At 42.6% G+C, this 27135-nt stretch overlaps 1 protein-coding gene across 1 annotated transcript in view; it reads right to left on the reverse strand.

Moving 5' to 3' along the window:
* map3k5 (mitogen-activated protein kinase kinase kinase 5) overlaps window positions 1–26280 on the reverse strand; it is a 176496-nt gene extending 150216 nt beyond the window's left edge. Inside the window, exon 1 of the mRNA XM_060849929.1 lies at window positions 25537–26280. Coding sequence (XP_060705912.1) covers window positions 25537–25909 — 373 coding nt within the window. The 5' untranslated portion in view covers window positions 25910–26280. The remainder of the gene's footprint in view (window positions 1–25536) is intronic.
* Between the last annotated feature and the right edge of the window lie 855 nt (window positions 26281–27135).

A 27135-nucleotide genomic window follows, 5' to 3' on the forward strand; every position in this document is an offset into this window, starting at 1 on the left:
ATGGGTGAAGTCCTACAGTTTTAGGTATTCAATCACTGCAGAGAGAAATGTAATAAAGTAAACACAGTATCAAACTGTACAGTCAAAACATGTTAGAGAAATCACGGAGAAAAATGTTTATGGATTCTGGAGGCAAATGCATCTGCATCAAGAGAAGTTTTCAAAACTTGTGTTGTTAAAAGATTTAAATAATTTGGGTAAATATACAACATTTTTGTTTTAAAAAAAAGAACATAAGGAAGTAGAGAAAGAAATTTGAAAATTGACCAATTATGCAACATGTTCCTTGATTCTTATTGGATGCAAAATGCTACAGCAGAGATGACGTCCAATTGGCTCATCATCCCTCAGCTGGCCTGTTCGTAAACCTATCCAATTATTACCTTATTCTCAAGCTGCCAGCTGGTATTTAAAGTCTCATTCTCCAGATGACCTGTCTATAAAAATAACCAGTGTGTTTCCTTTTTTATCCCCCTAATAAAATGGAATATATCTTCTGAAACATGTTAATGGAAGTCTAAAAAGAAATCCCGTTTTATGAGGGTGAATAACAAAGGAAACAATCTTGTGGTGGATATTTTTGCAGAAGAATCATCTCAAGGACGCAAATTTAAATCATACCCTGGCAATTTGTGAATGTTTATTCAGGACTGGCCCAAATTTTCTTTTGGATTTGATTTTTTTTCCTCCTGACAGCATGGAAACAGGCCCTTCAACCCACTTGTCTATGCTTTCCAGTTTTCACAATTAAACTAACCCCATTTTCCTGTGTTTGGTCCATAGCCAATCCATCTATTTCCCCATCTAAATGTTTCTGAAATGAAGAAATTGTACTCGCCTCCACCACCACCTCTGGCATCCCATTCCAGACACTCACCATCCTCTGTATGAAAACATTGCCCTTCTGAACTCTTTTGTAACTCTCCCCTTAAACCCATGCCCTCTAGCTTTGGACTCCATTACTATGTGGAAAGGCTGTTGGCTATCTACCTTATCTATGCCTCTCATGATTTTACATACCCCTCAGTTTCCCACATTCCAGGGAAAAGGGTCCCTGCCTATCTGGCCTCATATCTCAAACCTTCCAATCCAGATGGCATCCTTGTAAATTTTTTCTGCACTCTTTCTAGTTTACTAATGTTCTTTCTATAGGAGGGCGACCAGAACTGCACACAGTACTCCAAATGTAGCCCTAACAACGTAATGTACAACTGCAACAAAACAACCCAACTCCAACACTCACTGACCGATGAAAGCAAGCATGCCCATAGCCTACTTCACCAACCCTGTCTACCGGTGACTCCACTTTCAAGGAAATACGAACCTGTACCTCTGGATCTCTTTGTTCTATAACATTCCCCAAGAATCTACCATCAACTGTGGGTCCTGCCTTGGTTTGACCTACCAAAATGCAACACCTTGCATTTACTTACATTAAACTCCGTCTGCCATTTCTCAGCCTACTGAACAAAACCCTGCTGTATTCCTTCACTGTAGCATCAAATTACTGCAGATGCTGGAGTCTGTACTGAAAACAAAATGTGCTGGAGTCACAGTGGGTCAGGCAGCATCAATGGAGGGGCAACAAGCTAATGTTTCAAGTTTAGATGACTCTTCATCAGAGCAGTCATGAAGTATGGAGGGGTGGCATTTAAGTTATAATGGGGGGGTGTAGTGCTGAGGGAAAGCAGGCATTGATAGTTCAGAATAGAGGATTAGAATGCGAGAATGGCAGAATAATGGTGTATCTAACTGCCAGCTTAGGAAGAGCAGACAGACAGTCACACTGGGGTGGGGAAGGGGATGGGAGAGAGCACATGGTGACAGAGAATGTGACAAGTAAAGCTAAAAGAAAGAAAAGGAAGCAATAGGATTGAGATCACAATCTGAAGACGTTGAACTCAATACTAACACCAGAAGGCTGTAAAGTGAGTAGTCTGAAGAATAGATGCCACTCCCTCAGTTTGTGCTGTGATTCGCTGGAGCATTACAGCATACTAAGGACAGACACGTGGGCATGTGAGCAGCACCCTGTGTTAAGGTCAGGGTCCTGCTTGTGCACAGATCAGAGGTGTTCAACAAAGCGGTCAGCCAGTCTACGTTTGGTTTCTCCAATGTAGAGTAGGCCACATTAGGTGCAATAAATGCAAGACACTAGATTGGAGGAAATACAGGTGAAATGCTGCTTCACCTGGAAAGACTGTTTAGGCCCTTGGATGGTGAGCAGGGAGGTGAAGGGGCAGGTGTTGCATCTTCACTGGTCACTATACCAATCTCAATATCATCTGCAAGTGTAATAACCATACCTCTTAAATTTCCAGGGAGGACAAAGTGAGGACTGCAGATGCTGGAGATCAGAGTCGAGAGTGCGGTGCTGGAAAAGCACAGCAGGTCAGGCAGCATCCAAGGAGTAGGAGAATCGCCATTTCAGGCATAAGCCCTTCATAAGGAATTCCTAAATTCTCATCCAAATCACTTATACAGTAGGTCCAGCACTGATCCCTGTAGAACATCACTGGTCACAGGCCTCCACTTTGGAAAAACAACCCTCTACGATCACCCTCTGTCTTCTATCTTCAGGCTAATTTGCATCCATTTGGCTAGTTCTCTGAATCTTGAGAGACTTAACCTTATTCAATAGCTTACCATGCGGTATCTTGTCAAAGGCCTTGATTTATTTATTGTCATGTGTATTTATTACAAATACAGCAAAAAAAGTGTTGTTTAGTGTTGCCAGAATCCAGTGCCATCTTAAAACACAAATAAAGCTAGAACAATAAACTTCATCTTATAGTCTTATCTCAGTAAAGTGAGGTGGTCTTTGGGACAGCTCCCGCTTCTAGCTCAGCCATGGGCCTGGACCTGGGCTCCTCCACTCCTATCCACGAGTCCCTGCTGCTAACTGTGCTGACACTGCTGTAACTGTGCATCACCATGGCGCTGCCGCTGGAACAAACAGTCGCCGCTCTCCGGCGCCGTCTCACCTCTATCAGTACCATTGCCATGAGTTGTCGCTGGGCCGAACTTGCTGATGCAGCCGCCACAGGGTCCTGCACTGGGACCACACTCACTGCCATCGCCACCCCTTGTAACTCTGGTCAGACAACAGGAGAATCAATGCACTTACCTTTCTCTGGTCTTTCTGAGTGATAGTGATGGTGGTTGTGTGTAGAGTGGGACCTTTCATTACTGACTCAACGCAGCAAACCTTGTACTGAGCAACACAGAAATCACACACAAATCATGTTCTCTTTTTGGGGAAAGGCTCCCATATTCCCAGAACTGTGGAGTTTAAAAGTCCCAAACCTTCTTTAAAAGGCTAACGTAAATGGATAAGGCTAGCTAAAGCTATTTCCATGGGTCTGCTTCATTGAAAGTCTCCTTCAATATGCTCATTTACTTTGCTCAAAAACTCAGTTTGGATTTTACACCTTTGAACTTGTCCCAAGGTTGATTTCTATGTTTGCCCCAAAACAAAAAATGTTGACAGCTCATCTAATGGGGGCAGCATAATCCAAAGTTCTTAATTTCTCAAATGAAATCACTGAGTTGATTGTGTTTTTTGAAGAAGTGACAAAGAACTGATGAAGGCAGAGCAGTGGACATCGTCGAGATGACCTTCAGAAAGGCATTTGGCAAGGTTCCGCATGGTAGACAGATTAACAAGGTTAGGTCACATGGAATCCATAGAGAGCTAGCCACGTGGATACAAAATTGGCTTGAAGATAGGAGACAGAGGGTGGTGGTGGATTGTTGCTTTTCAGACTGGAGGCCTGTGACCAGCGATGTGTCGGAAGGGATAGTGATGGGTCCACTGCTTATGTCACTTACATAAATTATTTGAATGTGAACATAGATTACTTACAGTGTGGAAACAGGCCCTTCGGCCCAACAAGTCCACACCGACCCGCCGAAGCGCAATCCACCCATACCCCTACATTTACCCCTTACCTAACACTACGGGCAATTTAGCATAGCCAAATCACCTGACCCGCATATCTTTGGACTGAGAGAGGAAACTGGAGCACCCGGAGGAAACCCACGCAGACACGGGGAGAACGTGTAAACTCCACACAGTCAGTCGCCTGAGTCGGGAATTGAACCCGGGTCTCAGGCGCTGTGAGACAGCAGTGCTAACCACTGTGCCATAGGCGGTATAGTTATTAATTTTCAGATGACACCAAAATTAGAGTGGTAGTGGACTGCAAAGAAGATTATCTCAGAGTACAACAGGACCTTGATCAGATGGGCTAATGGACTGAGGAGTGGCAGAAAGCATTTTTTTTAATCTAATGTGAGGTGTTGCATTTTGGTAAGACAAATTAAAGCAAACTTATACAGTTAATGGTAGGGGTCCAGGAAGTGTTGCTGAGCAAAGACACCTTGGAGTGCAGATTCACAGTTCTTTGAAGGTGAAGGTGAAGGTGAAGTTGTAGGTAGACAGGGCAGTGAAGTCAGCATTTGGTATGCTTGCCTTTATTCGACACAGTACTGAATATCAGAGTTGGGATGTCATGTTGCCACTGTGAAGGACACGGGTTAGGCCACTTTTGGAATATTGACGTTTTGGGCAAAAGCCCTTCCTGTTGAAGGGCTATTGCCCGAAATGTTGATTTTCCTGCTCCTCCGATGCTGCCTGACCTGCTGTGCTTTTCCAGCACCACTCTAATCTGGACTCTCATCTCCAGCATCTGCGGTCCTCACTTATGCCCACTTTTGGAATATGTCTGTCAATGAACTGGAGAGGGAGCAAGAGATTGAAAGCACAGAAAACAGTGTGACTAAGGAGAGAAATCAAGGCCAACAGTTCGTTCCTTTCACTCCCTTGATCTACCAACTCACACTGTAGGCAAAGGAATGCCCCCTATAAATAAAATTATAGCTGTTTTGGGACACTAATACAATATTGGCCAAATGAATTGCACACTGGACAAACTGGCCAACCAAACACCAAGCTGGGAATTGCACTGGGCTTGACAGGAATGCAAACCAAGGACCACGATTGAAGAGACTGATTATCCAGCATTTGATTATCCGAATAATCTGGAAAGATCACAAGGTCCTGATGCTCGGCTAAACTATGTTATCCGACATTTGATTAACCAAACAAAATACTGCCCGCCATGTTCTTCAGATAATCGAGGTTCCTCTGTAGTTGTTAATGAGACAGTAGAATGGAGATAGTAAAACAGGAAGCTTGTGAAATTTGCTTTCAAATTGGACCAAACCAGTCAGATATGCAAGTCATTCACCTTGATAGGACAACGCTGCAAGGTTTCAGGTGGAACAATAGATCACAGTTTCAGGTGGAACTGGAGAGAGCCCGGTCTCCCACAGTCAGCTCTATAAATCAAGAAATTACAATATCCAAGACTGCCTTTTGTTCCATTCTTCCTGGAGGACTGTATCTAAAGAAGCTTTACAATCCAGAGACAATGTTAGCACCAAGAAGCAGGAGCAAGAGAAATAGTCTCGACTTCATCTCGGCCAGCTGTAATCAGGACAGCATAAATGTACCATCTTATGCTTCCAAAGCAGATTACAAACCAATGTGAGAACATAGTCATTTAAGAACTGTAAGGTTACTCAGGAAATTAGAGGTTTTATAAAAGAGTGTGTCTGTATATGTATATATAGTGTTTATTATCATCAAAACCACAACACATGGTAAACCATGTCTCTTTGTTCGTGCAAAACAGGTCCCACTTAAGTCAGCAAGTAAATTGCTCACAAAATAACATTTGTAACACCTACTCTCCCAAAGAGCTGAAACATCAAAACTAAGCCTTACTGACTTATTTTCCTTCCTAATCTATCCAGCGGTATTGACTGTGCACATTTGTTAATTTAACAGTTTTCATGTTTATTCATCAATTTGATTAAGCGAAGATTTAAAATATTTTTATTAACACTTCGGAAAATCATGCTGCATGTCAGGGTGTAATGGGACCCTGATCAGATGGATCGAGGAGTGGCAGATGGAGTTTAACTTAGATAAATGTGAGGTGTTGCATTTTGATAGGACAAACTAGGGCAGGACTTACACAACTAATAGTAGGGCGCTGGAGAGTGCTGCCAAACAGAGAGACCTTGAAGTGCAGGTGAATAGCTCCTTGAAAGTGGAGTCGCTGACACACAGGGTAGTGAAGAAAGTGCTTGCCTTCATTGGTCAGTGCACTGAGTATATGTGCTGGAATATCATGTTGCAGCAGTACAGGACATTGGTGAAGCCACTTTCCTTCAAAATTTTTAAAGCCTCGATTACAACAGCATCGGCGTGAGCAGGCCTTACATGGGTTGGCAGAGGTAGATGGTGGTGCGAGGCCAGGGAGCAGCAAGGTCAGGTAAATGTTGAACAGGAGCCATTAGATGGTGGTACCAACAACACCAAGACAAGGTAGATGTAGCTCCACCTCAGGGTGATGTCGCTCAACAAGTGAGGAGCAAGCCTGCGACTAGGCCTGGGCAGAGACAGCAACGAGTTTGGTTCCAGTGCAGAACCCTGCGGCTCTGGTGGCGGCTGCATTGGCGAGGTCAGCCCAGAGTGAACTCATGACAGCAGCAGCAGCATTGGAGGAGGCACGATGGTGCAGGAGAACGACGATTCTTTGTTGAGTAGTGGCAGCAGCGTAGTCGCTTTAGCAGCAGGGACTCGAGGGTCAGGATAGGGGAGCCAGATCCAGGCCCATGGATGAGCTAGAAGCAGGAGCTGTTCCAAAGACCACCTCGCTTTATTGAAATAAAACTATAAGATGAACTTTATTGTTTTATTTTTCTCAATTTATATTCTGTGTTTTGGTTTTTGTGTTTTAGATAGTGCCGGAGAGTGGCTACCACACTTTTCACTATATTTGCAATAAATACGCATGACAAAAAATAAATCAAATCAAATCACTTTTAGAACACTGCATACAATTTTGGTTGCCCTTTTATAGGATGTTGTTAAACTTGATTTGATTTTGGACTTATTTGTTGGGACATGTATTTTGTTAAGTGTTGTATAGTGTTGCCACTCTCTCAGCATCTTAAAACACAAAATATAAAGGCAGAAAAATAAAGAAAATGTTTGCTATTACAGCACTTCTTCTTAAGTGTTCTACCATGGGTCCTGGACCTAGTGGCAAGACACGAGTCTCCTTTGTCATGTTGTCAACGCTGGAATAAAAGTTGCCATCTTGACTCCACTGCTGCCCTTGCCAGTATGAGTCCTCACTGGACCTTACCACACAGATGCTACCAATGCCGCACCAACCCAAACTCGACTCCATAGCTGTGAGTTCGCTTCGAGCCCATCAATGCAGCCTCTGCCGATGCCACGAATCTGGTACTGGGCCCGGAAGAGGTTTCCAAGGATTTTGCCGGGTCTGGAGGGTTTGAGCTTGAGGAAGAAGCTGAATAGACTGGGGCTTGATTCCCTGGAGCACCAGAGGCTTAGGGGTGACCTTGTAGAGATTTTATAAAATCATGAGGTGCATGGATAGGGTGAATAGCCAAGGTCCTTTTCCGGTTGGGGGAGTCCAAAGTTAGAGGGCTTAAGGTGAGAGAGGAAAGATTTAGAAAGCACCTGAGAGGCAACTTTTTCACATAGAGGATGGTGCATGTATGGAATGACCAAGCCAGCAGAAGTGGTGGAAGCTGGTACAATTACAATATTTAAAAGGCATCTGGATGGGTATATGAATAGGAAGGATTTCGAGGAATATTGGCCAAATACTGGCAAATGGAACGAGGTCAGATTGACATGTATGGATAGCATAGATGAATGGGACTTAAAGGGTCTGTTTCCATGCTGTATGACTTGATGACTGTATTACACGACTCAGTCTACGGAACATTCATCACTAACTCTCCCAGCACCTTTTCCTACGTACTAAAAAAGTTAAGTGATAAGAAACACATTTTCAACTCATTTCTAGAAAACTATGCAAATGTACTTGCCAGACTATTTTATTTTAAATAAATAAATTATATAAACAATACTGAAATTTCTATTCATAGCCTGGAATGGAAAGGAAAGGAAGATGAATGGGACATGACAGATAAAACGAATATATATGACAGAAAAACTGATCAATTTATTTTAGTCACACTGGGGTTTCGCTGACAGTATCGTAAAAATATACAAGCTCTGAAGTGGCGTGTGTGGTCATAAGCGGAAGATGTTGGGATTAGTTTCACTTCAAGGCTAATAGTGCTGCTGAATAAACATTAATGCTGCTAAAACAGTACATCTCTGCTGCACTGGATTCACCTTTTAATAGTGAGTGAGTTTGACCACAAAGAAACATCACACCAATGGTTATATATTGAAGAAGAGGTGTAATCAACTTTTTGAAAAATGTTTTAAGAAAAGTTTCCCAGGCGTTTTGAAGTACTTAAGAAGTGAATAGGACTTTCAGCCAGCCAAGACATCATTGAAACTCCACGCGTTTAGAAATGGCCTCATTCTAATTCAGTTGCCCCATTGATGCCTTTGACACAGGTCCCATTGAGAATTCCATACATGAATATTCTGAGCCATCTTGAATGGAAGCCACTTGCTAGGTCACTTTGTATATTCTGGTTTCTCAAATTAGGACCGATATTGCTTCCGTTCTGAAGCAAATCTTTGGCATAAGAAATCATTATAAAAAAAGTACTTTGCATATGCAGGCAAAATAAAAACTGATAATTCCTGCACTAATGTCTATGTGCAAGTAAAATATTTTGGTTGACTTAAAGTACAGCTATAACAACACTAGCTGCAAACTCAAAAAGAGTGAAGTGTCTGCACAAATTAGATTTTGCACTGTAGTGTGTGAGACATACGCAAAGCCATTTTGCAAAAATAAAAGAATTTATCTGCACCCTATTTCCCTCAGCAAGAAGTCTGCACTACTTGTACCATGTGTGGGAATTTTGTTGTTTACATTCTTTGAGTATGACTTTGAAAGGCATTGATCAAAAAGGCTTCGGCCTTCACTTTTTTGAAAGGAAAGCTCATGTATATGTTGCCAAAAGGACTTTAGTCAGAGTATATGGGCCAAGGTCACAAGAACCTTTGAACTCCAGCCTATCAAATCATTAGTTTGTTGAAGGGAAACGTGTATGTCTCGCATTTATACAGCCAGCAGAATAGTTGAAAATATTAAGATTTCAAATGCTGTCAAAAGCAAATTGATCAAGTAGCAACAAGAACTGTAGTTTAATATCCTTTCTTACCTGTGTTAACTAAAATTAGTCACTGCTGAGAGCAAAGCATTTGACTTGGCAAAAAAAACTCACTTACTGAAACAAGGGATTGCAGTTCCAAATAGAAATCACTCAAACACAGACAAGAGAGCAAACAGGAGCTCAGTGCATGGACATTCCACAAAATCAAAAGCTACTGAAAGTAGCTGCAAGAATTTTAGTCTTTTGTTTGAAACTAGCTTGTGCATCATGCAAATCTAACATTGTACTTTCAAGACTGTGGGATATAGGTAAAGTAATGTTACTTCTGCAATTATAATTGCTATACAAAGTAAATGAACTCACACCAGTGTGTAATTGTTTCAGCCAAGGGCTGAGTCAATAAGAATGGAAACTATGTGGAGGAAATGCATAATTTTTTTTTTGTATTAGCTAAAAATGTACGCAAGAAAGAAACGGGACTGCAAAACAATGGTAGAAATACAGGCGACGAGATAAGATGCAGTGAGGGGCAGCACAGATGGCGGGAGTAGATAGTAGTCAGCAAAGGATGTGCCTCACAATGACCTACAGCAGTATGAGGTCAAACGGCCTTGTGAGGCCAGAAATAAGCATTTTGTCACAGACAAGGCCAGATAAGGCAAGAGATAAACAGGAGTAATGGGTACCGGTCTTAGGGAAGTGGAAGATGTAAACAGGGGAGGAGCAATGTGATAAAAAAAATAGAAACCAAATTATATAAATATCGAGTATTCGTTGAATTCGGTGTGTTTTGTCCCTGCCTTGTGGACATCACACCCACTTGCAAGTGTGAAATAAATGACACTACTGATTCAGATCTTGTCTCGGACTAAAATTATTGACGTGAGTGAGCTTTGTTTCTCACAAAGACCTATCTTTTTGCCCAAGGTATTGGTCACATGTCCTAAAATCTCATGTGGTTCAGTGTCAAATTTTATTTGGTAATTCCTTCTTGAAGTACCCAGGGGTATACGAATGAGTTTGATTATTATTCTCTCTTACTGGTTCTACGCATGATCTTACATATATATAAATTGTAATTACCATTTATTTCCTGTTAGAGGGCTGAATGAGAGCCAAGCAGACTGCTCTGTCCTGGTTGATGCCAATCTCCAAGTGCTGTTGGAGCTGCACTGATACAAGCAAATGAAATGCTGTTGTTGTGTCTCCATTGTCTTACCAGGCCATAGTGGTTTCTCTCATTAGAGAGAAGCTACTGGTGGTGATTTAACCTGAGGGCCACCAGGCCTCAGGTGAGGGAAGACATCAAGAAGGAGAGTCCTTGATGGTAACCTCAAACTAGTGATGGGAATCGAACCCATGCCGTTGGCATCACAATGCTCTGTAAACCAACAATCAAGCCAACTGAGCTAAATGGATTCCCAAAGCAACTGTATTTCATCACATTAACTTGGACTCCAGAGATGTCTCAGAGATAGATCCCAAAGAGATTTGTGGGATCATAGGAATTCTGAACCAGACTGAATGGCAATCACTTGTGGTAGGTTAGTTATGGTTACTTAGCCAGGACTGATCATGCCTTTGTCTTGAATACTAATCTCTGGCATATATAAAATTATTCAAAAATATCAGAGAAATATACCTCAGTAAGGGAGGGAGAAAAAAGACATAGATTAGTTCCCATTATTTCACTTCAAGCATGTACAAAGAGATATTTATTTAACTTTATAAGCTACAACCAATAGAAATTTACCTATGACAGAAATTACATTTCTATCAGAGCAGCCAAATGGGATTGAGGAACATATCAGCCATGATCAAATGATGGAGTAGACTAGATGGGCCGAATGGCTAATTCAGCTCCTATATCTTATGGCCAGTCTTGATAAGGAACATGGGAATATAAACAGATACATTGCTGCATAATACAGAAGCATTACCTGAACAGAGAGAGGAAATGATCTACAAAATGGCCACAACATCAACGGCAAGATTGTACTGAAATGTCAGAACTGCAGAATGACATGCACCTTGGTAGTCAACTACACCTAGTTGTCAACACTACTGTTGATAACAGGGTCATAGTTTCCATGACAACATGCATGCCAAAAGCTGAGTTCAACTTTTTCAACAGATGGAAGATTTAGCTTCCACTACAACGTGTCATAAACAGTTCCCAGCATAACTAGGTTTCATAAGAACAGTCAGAATATTTCCCCAAAAATAAGCACAAACACACTGAGATCAATAGTTGTAGCTTGTTAGAATGACAGTGAGTCACTTCCCCAGGAGTGTAGAAGAATCCAAAACAATTCCCCCAGAAGACTGAGTAATTTCTCAGGGAATTTCTGTCTGCTGTACTGGGGATGAGGAAAGTAGGAGGGGAAAAGGTAAACAAAGATCAAGCTCGATTAGCAAAAGTAAGAGGTTGAGAGTTTACAGATTCCTATCCTGGTATCAAATTTGTAAGGGAAACTGTGTGGCAAATGCCATGTAGTTCCTGCAGTCTTCAGTTTGTCCTTTTAACCTAACTCAGAAACCAAAAGACAATACTTGACCTGGGTCCAATCCCAAGACCATCTGGCCCATGTATGACATTCATTGACTAACCTGATCCAACAATGCTACAAAATATGTCTCAAGTATTTAGATATCACAATAACTGGCAGTGTGTAGAAATGTTGAGTTCACAAGAAACAATCAGCATTAACACTTCTATTGCTTTTGCATTACAGCATGCATTAGAACCCCAACACTGCGAAAACAGGCTCTTCTGCACAACAAGTTCATACGGCCCTCCAAAGAGTAACCCACCGAGACCCATTGCCCCCACCCTATTACTCTACATATACCTAACCTGCACATTTTTGAACTGGGGAGACACAGGGAGCTTGCAGTTTGAAAGAGAGAAAGCAAAATCGGATGTAATGGTGTTACAGTTAAATAAAAGGTAATTATGAGGGCAGGAGAGAGGAACTGACAAAAATAGATTAGAAGCAGAGCCTAGCGGGAAGACAGTAGAACAAAAATGGCAGGAGTTTGTGGGTATAATGGAGGACACTGTACAAAGATTATCCGGGGAAGGATTAGACAGCCATGGCTGACAAAGGAAGTCAGGAAATGGATTAAAGAAAAAGAGATCCTATAAAGTGGCCAACAGCATTGGGAAATCAGAATATTGGGAAGGCTACAAAAACAAACAGAGGATAACAAAGAGAGTAATAAGGAAGGAGAGGATCAAATATGAAGGTAGGCTAGCCAGTAATATTAGAAATGATAGTAAAAGTTTCTTTCAATACATAAAGAAACAAACGACAGGCAAAAGTAGACATTGGGCCACTTCAAACTCTTGCTGGAAGCCTAGTGATGGGAGATAAGGAAATAGCTTGAGAACTTAATAAGTACTTTGCGTCAGTCTTCACAGTGGAAGACGTGAGTAATATCCCAACAATTAAAGGGAGACAGGGGGCTGAGTTGAGTTTGGTTGCTATTACAAAACGGAAAGTGCTAGAAAAGCTAAAAGGTCCTAAAATTGATAAATCTCCTGGCCCCGATGGGCTACATCCTAGAGTTCTAAGGGACGTGGCTGAGATCTTTCAAAAGTCACTGGAGTCAGGGAAAGTCCCGGATGATTGGAAGATCGCTGTTGTAACCCCCTTGTTCAAGAAAGGATCAAGACAAAAGATGGAAAATTATAGACCAATTAGCCTAACCTCGGTTGTTGGTAAAATTCTAGAATCCATCATTAAGGATGAGGTTTCTAAATTCTTGGAAGTGCAGGGTCGGATTAGAACAAGTCAACATGTATTTAGTAAGGGGAGGTCGTACCTGACAAACCCGTTGGAATTCTTTGAAGAGGTGACATGTAGGTTAGACCAGGGAAACCCAGAGGATGTGGTCTATCTAGGCTTCCAAAAGGCCTTTGATAAGGTGCCACATGGGAGGCTGCTGAGTAAGGTGAGGGCCCATGGTGTTCGAGATGAGCTACTGGTATGGATTGAGGATTGGCTGTCTGACAGAAGGCAGAGAGTTGGGATAAAAGGTTCTTTTTCGGAATGGCAGCCGGTGACGGGCGGTGTCCCACAGAGTTCAGTGTTGGGGCCGCAGCTGTTCACGTTGTATATTAATGATCTGGATGAAGGGACTGGGGGCATTCTAGCGAAGTTTGCCGATGATATGAAGTTAGGTGGACAGGCAGGTAGTACTGAGGAAGTGGGGAGGCTGCAGAAGGATCTAGACAGTTTGGGAGAGTGGTCCAGGAAATGGCTGATGGAATTCAATGTGAGCAAATGCGAGGTCTTGCACTTTGGAAAAAAGAATACAAGCATGGACAACTTTCTAAACGGTGAGAAAATTCGTAAAGCCAAAGTACAAAGGGATCTTGGAGTGCTAGTTGAGGATTTTTTTAAAGGTAAACATGCAGATTGAGTCCATGATTAAGAAAGCGAACGCAATGTTGTCATTTATCTCAAGAGGGCTGGAATATAAAAGCACCGTTGTGCTACTGAGACTTTATAAAGCTCTGGTTAGGCCCCATTTGGAGTACTGTGTCTAGTTTTGGTCCCCATACCTCAAGGAGGACATACTGGCACTGGAGCGTGTCCAGCAGAGATTCACACAGATGATCCCTGGAATGGTAGGTCTAACATACGAGGAACAGCTGAGGGTCCTGGGATTGTACTCATTGGAGTTTAGAAGATTAAGGGGAGATCCAATAGAAACTTACAAGATGATACATAGCTTGGAAAGGGTGGACGCTAGGAAATTGTTTCCGTTAGGCGAGGAGACTAGGACCCGTGGACACAGCCTTAGAATTAGAGGGGGTAAATTCAGAACAGAAATGCGGAGACATTTCTTCAGCCAGAGAGTGGTGGGCCTGTGGAATTCATTGCTGCAGAGTGCAGTGGAGGCCAGGACGCTAAATGTCTTCAAGGCAGAGATTGATAAATTCTTGATGTCACAAGGAATTAAGGGCTACTGGGAGAATGCTGGTAAGTGGAGTTGAAATGCCCATCAGCCATGTTTGAATGGTGGAGTAGACTCGATGGGCTGAATAGCCTTACTTCCATTCCTATGTCTTATGGTCTAATGTGCAAATTCCATACAGACGATGCCAGAGACTGGAAATGAACCCAGGTCCCTGAAGCTGTTAGGCAGCAGTGCTAATCACTGAGCCACCGAGCTAATAAGGCCCTCTGTGGTAGAGAATTCCAAAGAGTCACTATCCTCTGAGTAAAACAAAATTTATCTAATCTCAGTTCTGAATGACATTCCCTTTATTTTTAAACTGTGGTTCGTCACTCACTAACTAAGGGAAACATCTTTCCAGCATTAGTCTAGCTTTCCAGCTCTGATAAATGGCTAACGTTATTTTTGTGGGAAGCCACTTTTTAAAAGAGTTATTCTTGCTCTTGCAATTTCAAGAACCTCTTAATTTTTCTTACAGTCTAAATATGAATTTTTAACATACATATTGGCATTGACATTTCAAAGGCAAGTATTTTCTTCCATCGATCTTTGTTTGTTGTCTATGCTACTCAGGCATATTAGGAAAGTGGATAGAATGTAGGAATTGGAGTTCTTGGCCAAGGTATGCTTAAGGTTTTAATGTTAACACATCCTTCAACTTCATAAAATCACTTCAAACGACTTCTGTATTTTTAACTTTTTGCATCAGATCTGCCACTTTCTAGAAAAACTGAACTCAGTCATAACTCAGACCAAGTCCATTCAGCCACTGCACCTGGTTTTCAATTCCCTCCATGGTCTTTCCCCCTCCCTGTGCCCTTCTGCATTGTCACAACCCTCCAAAATCTCTACTCTACTTCATTTCTATTCTCTTTCACAACACCAGTTTTCATTTGTGACTTCATCTGCCCAAGTTCGAATCTGAAAATGCCCTCCTAAATCTCTTAAACTCTCTTTTCTGCTTTAAAGTTCTCCTAACAAGCCAGTTCCCTAACTAAGCTTTTGGTCATCTGTGCTAATAGCAAAACTGTGGTTCTACGTTAAATCTTGTGTGATAAGCTCTGCCCTTGTGAAGCACCCTGTGGTGGTTAATACATTAGAAGCACTATCTAATTGCAAGCTCTTAAGGCATATTGAAACATATCATAGAAAATGTGCAAATGTTGCACACCTACTTTGATATTAGTGTCTTCCCATACATGTGCATTTACTTTGTCCTGAATGATGCTCATGGGATTTGCAAAATGTCATCAAAGTTCCTCATTTAACATGGATCTGTACTTTCACCACATAATCCATGGAAGAGAATCGCAATTTTGACAATCTATCCACAGGTGCAGAGCCAAACTCTCACTGAGATCTACCTTTAATTTCACAAGTAGCAGTAAAACATATTTTAATTTGCTTAGGTTAGCTCCACTGATTTATTGTGGTATAAACCGAACTGAATTAAACTGCACAATCGCCAAAAATCACTTCTTGGCACCCAATGGTCATCAGCTTCACCAAAATTCACCAACTTCAACTGTCCCATCATCATCACTTCAAGCCCGACTTTGTCGCAAAGTACCAGCTAAAAGATCTCTCTCCAACAGAAACAGCAGCTCCCTCAGAATTCCACAATTTGCATCTCCTCACTTATAGTCAATGATGAATTCCAGCAACTCTCATTCTCCAACATATTCAATTTGAAAATTATGATCACCATTTCCAGATCTCTTTTTGACCTTGTTCCATTTGATCTTCACAACCTCCTCCAGATTTATATCATTGCGAAAACTCTCATCTCCCCAACCCTCTTACATGCGATCAATGAAAGTGACTTCAGCTGTCATATGTAAAATCATAAGGGGCATGGATGGGATAAATAGACAAAGTCATTTCCCTGGGGTGGGGGAGTCCAAAAGAGAGGGTTTAGGTTTAGGGTGAGAGGGGAAAGATATAAAAAGGGGAAACTTTTTCACTCAGAGGGTGGTACGTGTATGGCATGAGCTGCCAGAGGAAATGGTGGAGGCTAGTACAATTGCAACATTTTGAATAGAAGGGTTTGGAGGGATATGGGCCAGGTGCTGGCAGGTGGGACTGGATTGGGTTGGGATATCTAGTCGGCATGGACGGGTTGGACTGAAGGGTCTGTTTCCCTGCTGTATATCTCTATGACTCTATATCGATTTGACACACTGGTTTGTTCTCCTGAAATTAACGCATACATTTAAATGCTGACTTCAAGTTGTGAGTTAAAGCTTTTCCTCAAAATCAGACTGCAATTTATAGAACTTTGCGAAGTATCTGAGATTACAATAAGCATCAGGGCTTTACAGACAGGGCAACATTGATGCCGAGTGGACTGCTGAGTTTTTAAAAATTATTTCATGGAAGCTGGGTGATGCTGGATACGCTAATTGTCTTTGAGAAAGTGGCAGACAGCAGTCTTCCCGAACTCCTGCAATCATGGGGGATAGGTACCACCCTTAGGGTTGTGAGCAAGGATGTTCTGGGACTTTAACTTGATAAACAAGGAGAGATGAAAAAATTCAGAATCAGGGTCGCAAATGGCTGAGGGGAGCTTGCAAGTGGTGGTGTTCCCATACATTGGATACCCTTATCCTTCTATTTTATTTTCATTTTCTAACAAAAAAATCAGTCTCCTCTTACCCTTATCTTTCTATTTGGGGGTGCTTGCACGTTTGAAAGATGTTGTTGAAGGGGCCTTCTTGAGTTACTGCAGTACATCTTGTTGATGGTATAAATTGCTGCCATTGTGCATCAGTACTATCAAGCTTCTTGAGTGTTGTTGGGGCTGAACTCATCCAAGCAAGAGGGGAGTGCAGCGTCACACTCCTGACATGTGGACTGTAAATGCTGGACAGGCTTTGAGAAGACAGGATGGGAAGTACTCGCTGCTGACCTGATTTATCAAAATTAAGAGCTTGTGTCAATTGGGTGCAATTGCATAACCCATCAACTCAAATTTTTATTTAATAAAGATTCTAAAGAAACATGTGGACCCCGTACATTTTTAACTGAACACAATTCGGTTAAAAATGCATATGCTACGACAGGCGTAACAAAGCACATGTTCCTTTGTGCTAAATTACAGTCCTTTAATGAGCCAAGATACTGTGTGAGAAAGCTTTTCTCTCAAAATAAAACCAGTTTCCAACAATCCTCTTAGTCGTGTAGTTACATGCAATTTTCAAATCCTGAAAGCAGCGACGTTTTCTTAAGACTGCAATGGTTTCAAAAAAGTACATCACAATAGTGGCTTTCATCATCCAGACAATTGTGGTTTTTCTGAGCTAATTGCAACAAATAATTTATTTTCTCAAAGAACTGTTAAGAATTGTTTGTCTCACAAAAAAAAAGACAGCAATTTTAAGCACAATATCACGACTAGGTTGAGAGGACAGAATGTAATTATGAAGGAAGACATCAAAACAGCTCAACGTTTCCATTGTTTCTAAGCTACAATACTTTAAAAGTTTGATTTTTTTTCTTTTGAACATTTTATGGTTGGAGGTTAATGACAATGTTAGCATGAGGAGGTGTAAATAGCTTTCACAATCCAATTGCTCACAAGAGCTTTAATTTCAGCAGCAGCAGAATTCAGTAAATAGAATGCTGTCGTTGAGGTAGTTGGAAATAGCAGCATTTCTAGGCTCAAGTCTACATACTTGTTGGAAATAAAAGTTCCAGGGTATCTAAAAGGGTGGGAGACAAATCACAGTCACACAGATTTTGTGAGGCAATTTCAGAATTTAAAGCAAAAAAAGCAAAAAAAACAAAACAACAGTGGTTGCTGGAAATCAGAAACTAAAATAGAAATTGCTGGAAAGTCACAGCCATAGAGTCATAGAGATGTACAGCATGGAAACAGACCCTTCGGTCCAACCTGTCCATGCCGACCAGATATCCCAACCCAATCTAGTCCCACCTGCCAACACCTGGCCCATATCCCTCCAAACCTTTCTATTCATATACCCAGCCAGATGTCTTTTAAATGTTGCAATTGTACTAGCCTCCACCACTTCCTCTGGCAGCTCATGCCATACACGTACCACCCTCTGTGTGAAAAGGTTTCCCCTTTGGTCTCTTTTATATCTTTCCCCTCTCACCCTAAACCTATGCCCTCTCTTCTGGACTCCCCCCACCCCAGGGAAAAAACTTTGTCTATTTATCCCATCCATGCCCCTTACGGTTTTAAATATCTCTATAAAGATCACGCCTCAGCCTCCGACGCTCCAGGGAAAACAGCCCTAGCCTATTCAACCTCTCCCTATAGCTCAAATCTTCCAACCTTGGCAACATCCTTCCAAGTCTTTTCTGAACCCTTTCAAGTTTCACAACATCTTTCCGACAGGAAGGAGACCAGACTTGCACACAATATTCCAACAGTGGCCTAACCAATGTTCTGTACAGCCGCAACATGACCTCCCAACTCCTGTACTCAATACTCTGACGAAGAAAGAAAAGCATACCAAGCACCTTCTTCACTATCCTATCTACCTGCAACTCCACTTTCAAGATCTCTTTGTTCAGCAACACTCCCTAAGATCTTACCATTAAGTGTCTAAGTCCTGTGAAGATTTGCTTTCCCAAAACGCAACACCTCACATTTATCTAAATTAAATTCCATCTGCCCTTCTCAGCCCATTGGTCTATCTGACCAAGATCCTGTTGTAATCGGAGGTAACCTTCTCTGTTGTCCTCTACACTTCCAATTTTGGTGTCATCTGCAAATGTACTAACTATACCTCTTATGCTCACATCCACATCATTTATATAAAATGATGAAAAGTAGTGGACTCAACACCAATCCTTGTGGCACTCCACTGGTCACAGGCCTCCAGTCTGAAAAACACCACTACCCTCTGTCTTCTACCTTTGAGCCAGTTCTGTATCCAAATGGTTAGTTCTCCCTGTGTTCAATGAGATCGAACCTTGCTCACCAGTCTCCCATGGGGAACCTTGCTGAACGCCTTACTGAAATCCATATAAGATCACATCTACCGCTTTGCCCTCATCAATCTCAGGCAGCAGTGGAGAGAAAGCAAAGTTACTCTTTCGGATCCAGTGATTTAAGGCCTTGGCAATTGATGGGATGGTCATCAACTGCAAAGCAATTGAAGTTGGGGTTGCTCTTGAGGTGAGAATTAGAAGAATACAGAAAGGTCCCATGGCCTTGATGCCTCGTGTCCTAGGACCCTAAAAGAAGTGGCTACAGAGATGATGGTTTATTGGCTGCAATTTTCCAAAAATCCTTGGATTCTGAAGGAGTACCAGAAGGTTGGAAAACTATCAATGTGACTTCTTGATTCAAAAAGGGGGAGAGACAAAAAGCAGGTAACTCTCGGCCAATTAGCCCAAGACCTATTGTTGGAAACATGTTGGGATTGATTATTAAGGAAGTAATAGCAGAACATTTGAAAAGTGATAATCTAATCAAGAAGAGCAAGCATAGCTTCATGAAAGGGATACCATGTCTGACTAATCTAAAAGCTTTGAGGAAGTCTCAACCAGAACGGACAGAGGAGAACCTGTAAAGTGTTGTATTTGGACTTCCAGAAGACTTTCAACCAGGTACAAAAGGTTAATTCATTAAATAAAAGCCCATGGTTTTGGAGGCAGCAAGGAGAGAGATTGGACTAATTGACACTTGACTTGGGCAAGAGACAGCGAGTGGGGAAATGGATCCTTTTTCAGGTTGACAACCTGTAACCAGTGGAGTTCCACAGGGATCAGTGCTAGGACTACAACCATTTACAATATATGCCGTGAAGTGAACATACTGTAGCCACATTTGCCGATGACATAAAGGTGGAAAGGTGGGTTGTGAGAGGGATACAACATATACAAAGAGATATTTATAGGTTAAGGAAGTGGGCAAAGAATTGTCAAATGGAATATAAAAGTGAAAAATGTGAAGTTGTTCATTTCAGAAGGGAGTATAGTATTATTTAGATGGAGAGCTGCTGAAAGCTGACATACAAAGGGATCTTAGAGGGGGAGCATGTGCCCAAAACAGAGCTAGCAATCAGGTAATCAGAAAGGCTGACAAAAGCTTACTCTTATTTCAAGGGTCTTGAAGGTTAAGAGTAGGGAAGTCTTACTGCAAAGTGTTAGTGAGGCCACATCTGGAGTATTGTCAGCTGTATGAGCCTCCTATTTAAGAAATGGTATTTCATTGGAGGCTGCTCAAGAGTTGGTTCACAAGGATGATCCCTGGTCTGGAGGATATGGTATGGAGCAAAAGTTAAACAGGTCAGGACTCTACTCACTAGAGTTTACAAGAATGAGAGGTGATCTCCTCGAGGGCTCTTAAAGGGTTCGACAGGATAAATGCTGAGAGGATGCTTCCCCTCGGGGAGGAGGGGGTGGGGGGGAATGCTGTAGGGCCAGAGGGCATAGTCACACAACAACAGCGAGCTGTGGAGGCTGAATTCTTGTGTATAATCTGAGATAGATTGATGAGTGATCAGTAGAGTACAAGCATTACAGGGCAAGCACAGGAAAGTGGATGTGAGAAATGTTGAATCAGTCACAATCCTATTGAATGGCACAGCAGGCTTGAGAAGCTGAACAGCGTACTCTTGTTCCATTTTCTTGTAGTCTTATGGATCATCAGATCACGTGTGATCTCATCGAATGGCAGAGAACACACGATGGGCTAAATGCTACTTCTGCTCCAATATCTTTGACCTGACAGAAAAGTCCCTTTGGCCCATTGAGTCTGTACTGCCAAAACACACTCCAACCTACACTCATTCCATTTTCCTTGACTAGACTCTTGGCCTTGAATGCTATAACACCCCGGTTAATAGAGTCAGAGACGTACAGCATGGAAACAGACCCTTCGGTTCAACCCGTCCATGCCGACTAGATATCCCAACCCAATCTAGTCCCACCTGTCAGCACCCAGCCCATATGCCTCCAATCCCTTCCTATTCATATACCCAACCAAATGCTTTTTAAATGATGCAATTGTACCAGCCTCCAGCACTTCCTCTGGCAGCTCATTCCATACACGTATCACCCTCTGCCCCTTAGGTCTCAATTATATCTTTACCCTCTCACCCTAAGCCTATGCCCTCTAGTTCTGAACTCCCCCACCCCAGGGAAAAGACTTTGACTATTTACCCTACCCATGCCACTCATAATTTTATAAACCTCTATAAGTTCATCCCTCAGCCTCTGATGCTTCATTGAAAACAGTTCTAGCATTCTTAACCTCTCCCTATAGCTCAAATCCTCCAACCCTGGCAACATCCTTCTAAGTTTTTTCTGAACCCTTTCAAGTTTCACAACATCTTTCTGATAGGAAGGAGACCAGAATTGCACGCAATATTCCAACAGTGGCCTAACCAATGTCTGTACAGTTGCAACATGACCTCCCAACTCCTATACTCAATACTCTGACTAATAAAGGAAAGCATGCCAAATGCCTCCTCACTATCCTATCTACCTGCGACTCCACTTTCAAGGAGCTATAAACCTGCACTCCAAGGTCTCTTTGTTCAGCAACACTCCCCAGGACCTAACCATTAAAAGATTAGTACAAGTCCTGCGAAGATTTGCTTTCCCAAAATGCAGCACCTCACATTTATCTAAATTAAACTCCATCTGCCACTTCTCAGCCCATTGGCCCATCTGGTCAAGATCCTGTTGTAATCTGAGCTAACCCTCCTCGCTGTCCACTACACCTCTAATTTTGGTGTCACCTGCAAACTTACTAACTATACCTCTTATGCTCACATCCATATCATTTATAGAAATGATTGAAAAGTCATGGACCCAGCATCGATCCTTGTGGCACTCCACTAGTCACAGGCCTCCAGTCTGAAAAACAACCATCCACCTGTCTTCTACCTTTGAGACAGCTCTGTATGCAAATGGCTAGTTCTCCTTGTATTCCATGAGATCTAACCTTGTTGCCAGTCTTCCATGGGGAACCTTGCCGAACGCCTTACTGAAGTCCATGTAGGTTACGCCTACCACTCTGCCCTCAATCTTCTTTGTTACTTCTTCAAAAAATTCAATCAAGTTTGTGAGACATGATTACCCATGCACAAAACCATGTTGACTATCCCTAATCAGTCCTTGCCTTTCCAAATACATGTACATCCTGTCCCTCAGGATTCCCTCCGACAAGGTACCTACCACCAACGTCAGCCTCACTGGTCTATAGTTCCCTGGCTTGTCCTTACCACCTTTCTTAAACAGTGGCACCACATTAGCCAACCTCCAGTCTTCCAGCACCTCACCTGTGACTATCGATGATACAAATATCTCAGCAAGGGGCCCAGCAATCACTTCTCTAGCTTCCCACAGAGTTCTAGGGTACACTTGATCAGGTCCTGGGGATTTATCCACCTTTATGCATTTCAAGACATCCAGCACTTCCTCCTCTGTTATATGGACATTTTTCAAGATATTACCATTATTTCCCTACATTCTACATTTTCCACATCCCTTTCCACAGTAAATATTGAGGCAAATTTTTTCACAAAGGTTGAGGTTACCTGCCTCAACTACCTTCCCAAAAGCAGTGCATCCCAGACCCCCACTATCCTCTGGGTGAGAAGACTTCTCCCTCTAAATCTCCTGGACCAAAAACTGTGTTTTATAAAAGATTTACATAACTTCCATGCTTTTTATATTATCTGCCTGTTTTTAAAGCCTGGAATTCTGTAGGCCTTTTAAACCATTATTTCAACCTGCCCTTCCACTTTCATTGACTTAGGCACCTACTGGGGCAGCAAAATGGCTCAGTGGATAGCACTGCTGCCTCACAGCATCAGGGACCCAGGTTCAATTCCAGCCTCGGGCGACTGTCTGTGTGGAGTTTGCACATTCTCCCAGTGTCTACGTGGGTTTGCTCCGGTTTCCTCCCACAGTCCAAAGACGTGCAGGTCAGATGGATTGGCCATGCTAAATTGCCCATTGGTTAGGTGCATTGGTCAGAGGGAAATTGGTGTGGGTGGGGTACTCTTCAGAGGGTCAGTGTGGACTTGTTGGGCCAAAGGGCTTGTTTCCCACACTGCAGGGAACCTAATCTAATATATGGATGAAAGCGGGGATTGCAGATACTGGAGATTAAGAGTCAAGATGAGTGATGCTGGAAAAGCGCAGCAGATCAGGCAGCATCCGAGGAGCAGGTAATGTTTCGGACAGGCGCCCTTCATCAGGAATTCCAGTCCACACTGCTCTTGCAAGCACTTTAGAATTGTGCTTTGCCTCTCCTCATTCATCCTACTCAAATTTATCTCTCCACACTTTAATAAATTTAATCTGCTTGGAGTCCACCTATTCCACTGGCCTTTGTTCTTTTAAAATCTATTTCTTCTATTTAAAATCTTCTCACCACTCAAAACACAAAGTTTTTTTATCCCCCAGCAATTTCTGAAATTGTACAGTCTGAAAATCATTCCTCATTCATCTCTATTTCCAGTCAGTCATATTTTCGCTGTCCATTTTGTTCAATAGAAATATAGAAATCAGAGACAAGAACAGGCCATTTGGCCCAATTATTCAATATGGATTATTTCAATGCTCTCTCAACCATCATTCTGTCCACAAACCACTTCATGGTTTTAGCTTCCAGAAATCTACTTACTAAATATATTCAGTGATTTACCTCCACTGCCTTCTGTGGTAAAGAAGTCCATAGAGTAAAAACAAACCTTTCACCAAAGTTCAGTCTGAAATGGCCTGTGTGTATCCGAGGACCTTCTGGTCAACAGAAACAGCATCCCTCTATCAACTCTGTCCAGCCCTGTCAGAAGTTTATTCATTTCAAACAACATCCCCTTTCATTCTTCTTAATGCCAGCGATTACAGACCCAGTCAATCCAATCTCTTCTCAGATAACAAAACCTGCCATCACAGGGATCAGGCTGATAATAAGGACTTCATCTTTTCTGGTAAGGCTATGTGGCACTTTATTAATTGACTTTTGCAAGTTTGTGCACATTACATCAAATGTATCACCCATATCAAACATGTTATCTCATTAAAATTTATCCTTAGACCCGCTGCACATAGGTCTACCATTGACATTTTTCCAGTCCTCTGGCAACACCCTTGTATCTAAGCAGAATGGGAGGTTAATGTGGCCTAACAGTAAATGTGAATGAACCAGTAGTCCAGAATCCTGGACTAAAATTCTGGGGGCATCGGTTGTAATTCCACCATGGCAGATGGTGAATCTTTAAAAAAAGGAAATCTGGAATTATAAACTTTAGTCTGAGGGGACCATGTAACCCATGTCAAAAAATTATCTTGTTCACCCAATAGTTTTCATTCCCTAAAAGTGTCATTTTTACCTCGCCTACCCGAACATGTGACTCCAGGTCTGCAGCAAGATAATCAACTCTTAACTGTCCTCTTGGTAGCAAGATGGGCAATAAGTGTTGCCCAAGCCAAAACCTCTGCACTTTCTGCCACTGCCTTCCTCAGTATTCTCAGCTTTATCCCAATACCTCTTCGTGACTTCAGTTCTTAAATTAGAGCCAGCCTTTCTAATAATTCCTCTTGATCAATTCTCAGTTCAATTGGGTCTTTCCTGTCATCAAGACTCTGGCAGTACCCTCTTTGTTCATAGTGGCAGGTGCAATGTTCATCTGACCAGTTTATCAGGAAACCCACCATTATATACAAGCAGAGCGGGCTAAACATTTAGTGATTAATAATCATCTGTGATGAAGATCTCTATTTGACAAACACAGCTGAATCTTGCCATATTTTATTACAAATATAGTGTTCTCTTTTACATCAATAGTGCAACACAATGCAAACAAATATTACACATAATTCAAAATTAGCATGTTTTACACATGGAATACAAGTCCAGCAAAAACAAAAGATATTGAATCGGAGGTCATACAGTATTCCTATACAAATTACTTGCGTCAGAATATTGTGCCAATGCAGTTAGGTCATGATTTCAATCTCCACGAGAAACACAAGTCGCCATTAATATGATCTTTCTGAAAGTATTGCAATACATCACTTCGAACCTGCTTTATTTGTTACATATTCTTCTGAACAGTTCAGACTATGCACAGAACAAATGACAACAAATTCAAACAAACATTGGTTCAACACTGTCTTATAGATCAAACAGCACTCAGACGTAATGTTGTGAGAGTACAGTGCACTTTAGGCACTGCTGATTTGCACAATGTCAACACCAGCCTTACCTCTTTTAAAGTTCTGGCTCAAGTTTCACCGTTCAGTTTACAGTGTGCCACCAGCTGAAGCTGGATTGAAGCACTAAAAAAAACTGCATCATTCCAGGTTTTAAAAGTCACTTTTGGCAATGTTAGGACTTGAGGGTCTTCAATTTTAAAAATGAAGAGGACATTTGTGCAGAAGCAGTGGAGCAACAGGCTCAGAGCTCTTCCTCCAACAGCTTACCTGCATTGTAGAAATAATCCAGGACGGCGGTCTCTCCGAAGTCCAGCTTCTCGAAGGGCACAGTCTCCAGGGAGGCGCTGACACTCTCGCACGCTTCCCTCAAACACTGCAGAGCCAGGCTCTCGGCGAGCAGCAGCTGAGCCGCCTCGTTCACCACGTACACCACGGTGGTCGGCCGGTTCTTGAGCCGGGCAGCCGGCACCGAGGACGGTGCCGAAGCGGCTGCCGTGTGATCCTGCCAGTAGGTACCGGCCGGGACGCTGGTGCTGGCACTGCCCTGTGCGGGGCACAGGAGCGGCACCGGGACAGCGAGGCCGCTGTCTCCCTCAGAGACCGCCCCTGCTGCTGCTGCCGCCTCCTGCTCCAGGCTCATGTCGATCAGAGCGAAGCGGAGCCGCCGCTGCCGTTGCTGCTGGAACCGCACCTTCAGCAACACTGTGTCCGCCGCTGCAGTGTAGCGAGCCGAGCCGCTCTCACACACATGGGAATGCGAAGGAATTGTATCAACTTGAAAAAGATACACACTACAATTCCACGTCGCGATGTGGATACATCCGGCAATTGATCCGATCGCCCCTGTCTGTGAGTCTGTATACCGCTCTGGTTACACCAGCCAGTCAGACCCAAGTCTCGGTTTTTTTTTAGGGGCTGTCCGATTACCAAAATAGGACATCCAATCCGAAGGCACAGTGCAACACGCCGAGAGGAGGCGTGGAGCCGAGTGTGACAAGCGTTTATGCAAATAGTTCACCAGTGAATATCCACCGAGTGGGATTTTTTAAACATTCACGTCATGCTTCAAATGTGTTTCCTCATTGCATCTTTCGTTACTCTTAAACAGTTACAAATTTGGGTGGTATTGTGTGGTACGTTAATGGCAAAGGACTTTCATAGTGAACCATGCGTCAATGTTTGTACAACTTATCAAAGCGCCCACTCTTTCTCCGTTTGGTCTGAATTCCTAAAGAGCCCGGTTAGAAAGTCTTTGGGTCCCTTGCTTCTAAATTCAGACTCACCCGCCCCCGATTTCCTTCTGCCGCCGCTTGACTCCCCGCAGGTATATTTATGTTCCTGCTGGAATCTGGTTCTGGAGGCCACGCCTTTGTGCCCACTCTTCTCAGATAAGTACAGACACAATGGGTTGGCAGGATGTTCAGTCAAGGGTGGGGTGGCCAGATTGTCAAAATTCAACACATTGAAAAGGTGATGATTGGTATGTTGAGCCTGGAGGAGGGGCACTTTAAGATGGGAGGTCATGTGATGACATCTCCCGGAATATATCCTGCCAAAGTTGGCAAGCCTATTGAGAAGCCGATTTATATGCTTTATTGTTCTTATATAAAACTGAAAGGCTTTCCCACCATCAACTCCCCATGCCATATTTTCCAATGGTGTGGAGGGGCCGTTGTTGGTCTGGGATGGACAAAGTTGAAAATCATACAACACCACGTTATAGTCCAACAGGTTTATTTGGAAGTACGAGCTGTCAGAGCACTGCTCCTTCATCAGACACAGTAACCCGAAGAAGGAGCTGCGCTTCAAGAGGTAATGTTTGCAAATAAACCTTTTGGACTACAACTTGGTGTTGTGTGATTTTTA

The sequence above is a fragment of the Hemiscyllium ocellatum genome, chromosome 3 (genome assembly GCF_020745735.1).
Source record: "Hemiscyllium ocellatum isolate sHemOce1 chromosome 3, sHemOce1.pat.X.cur, whole genome shotgun sequence".
Lineage (NCBI taxonomy): Eukaryota > Metazoa > Chordata > Chondrichthyes > Orectolobiformes > Hemiscylliidae > Hemiscyllium > Hemiscyllium ocellatum.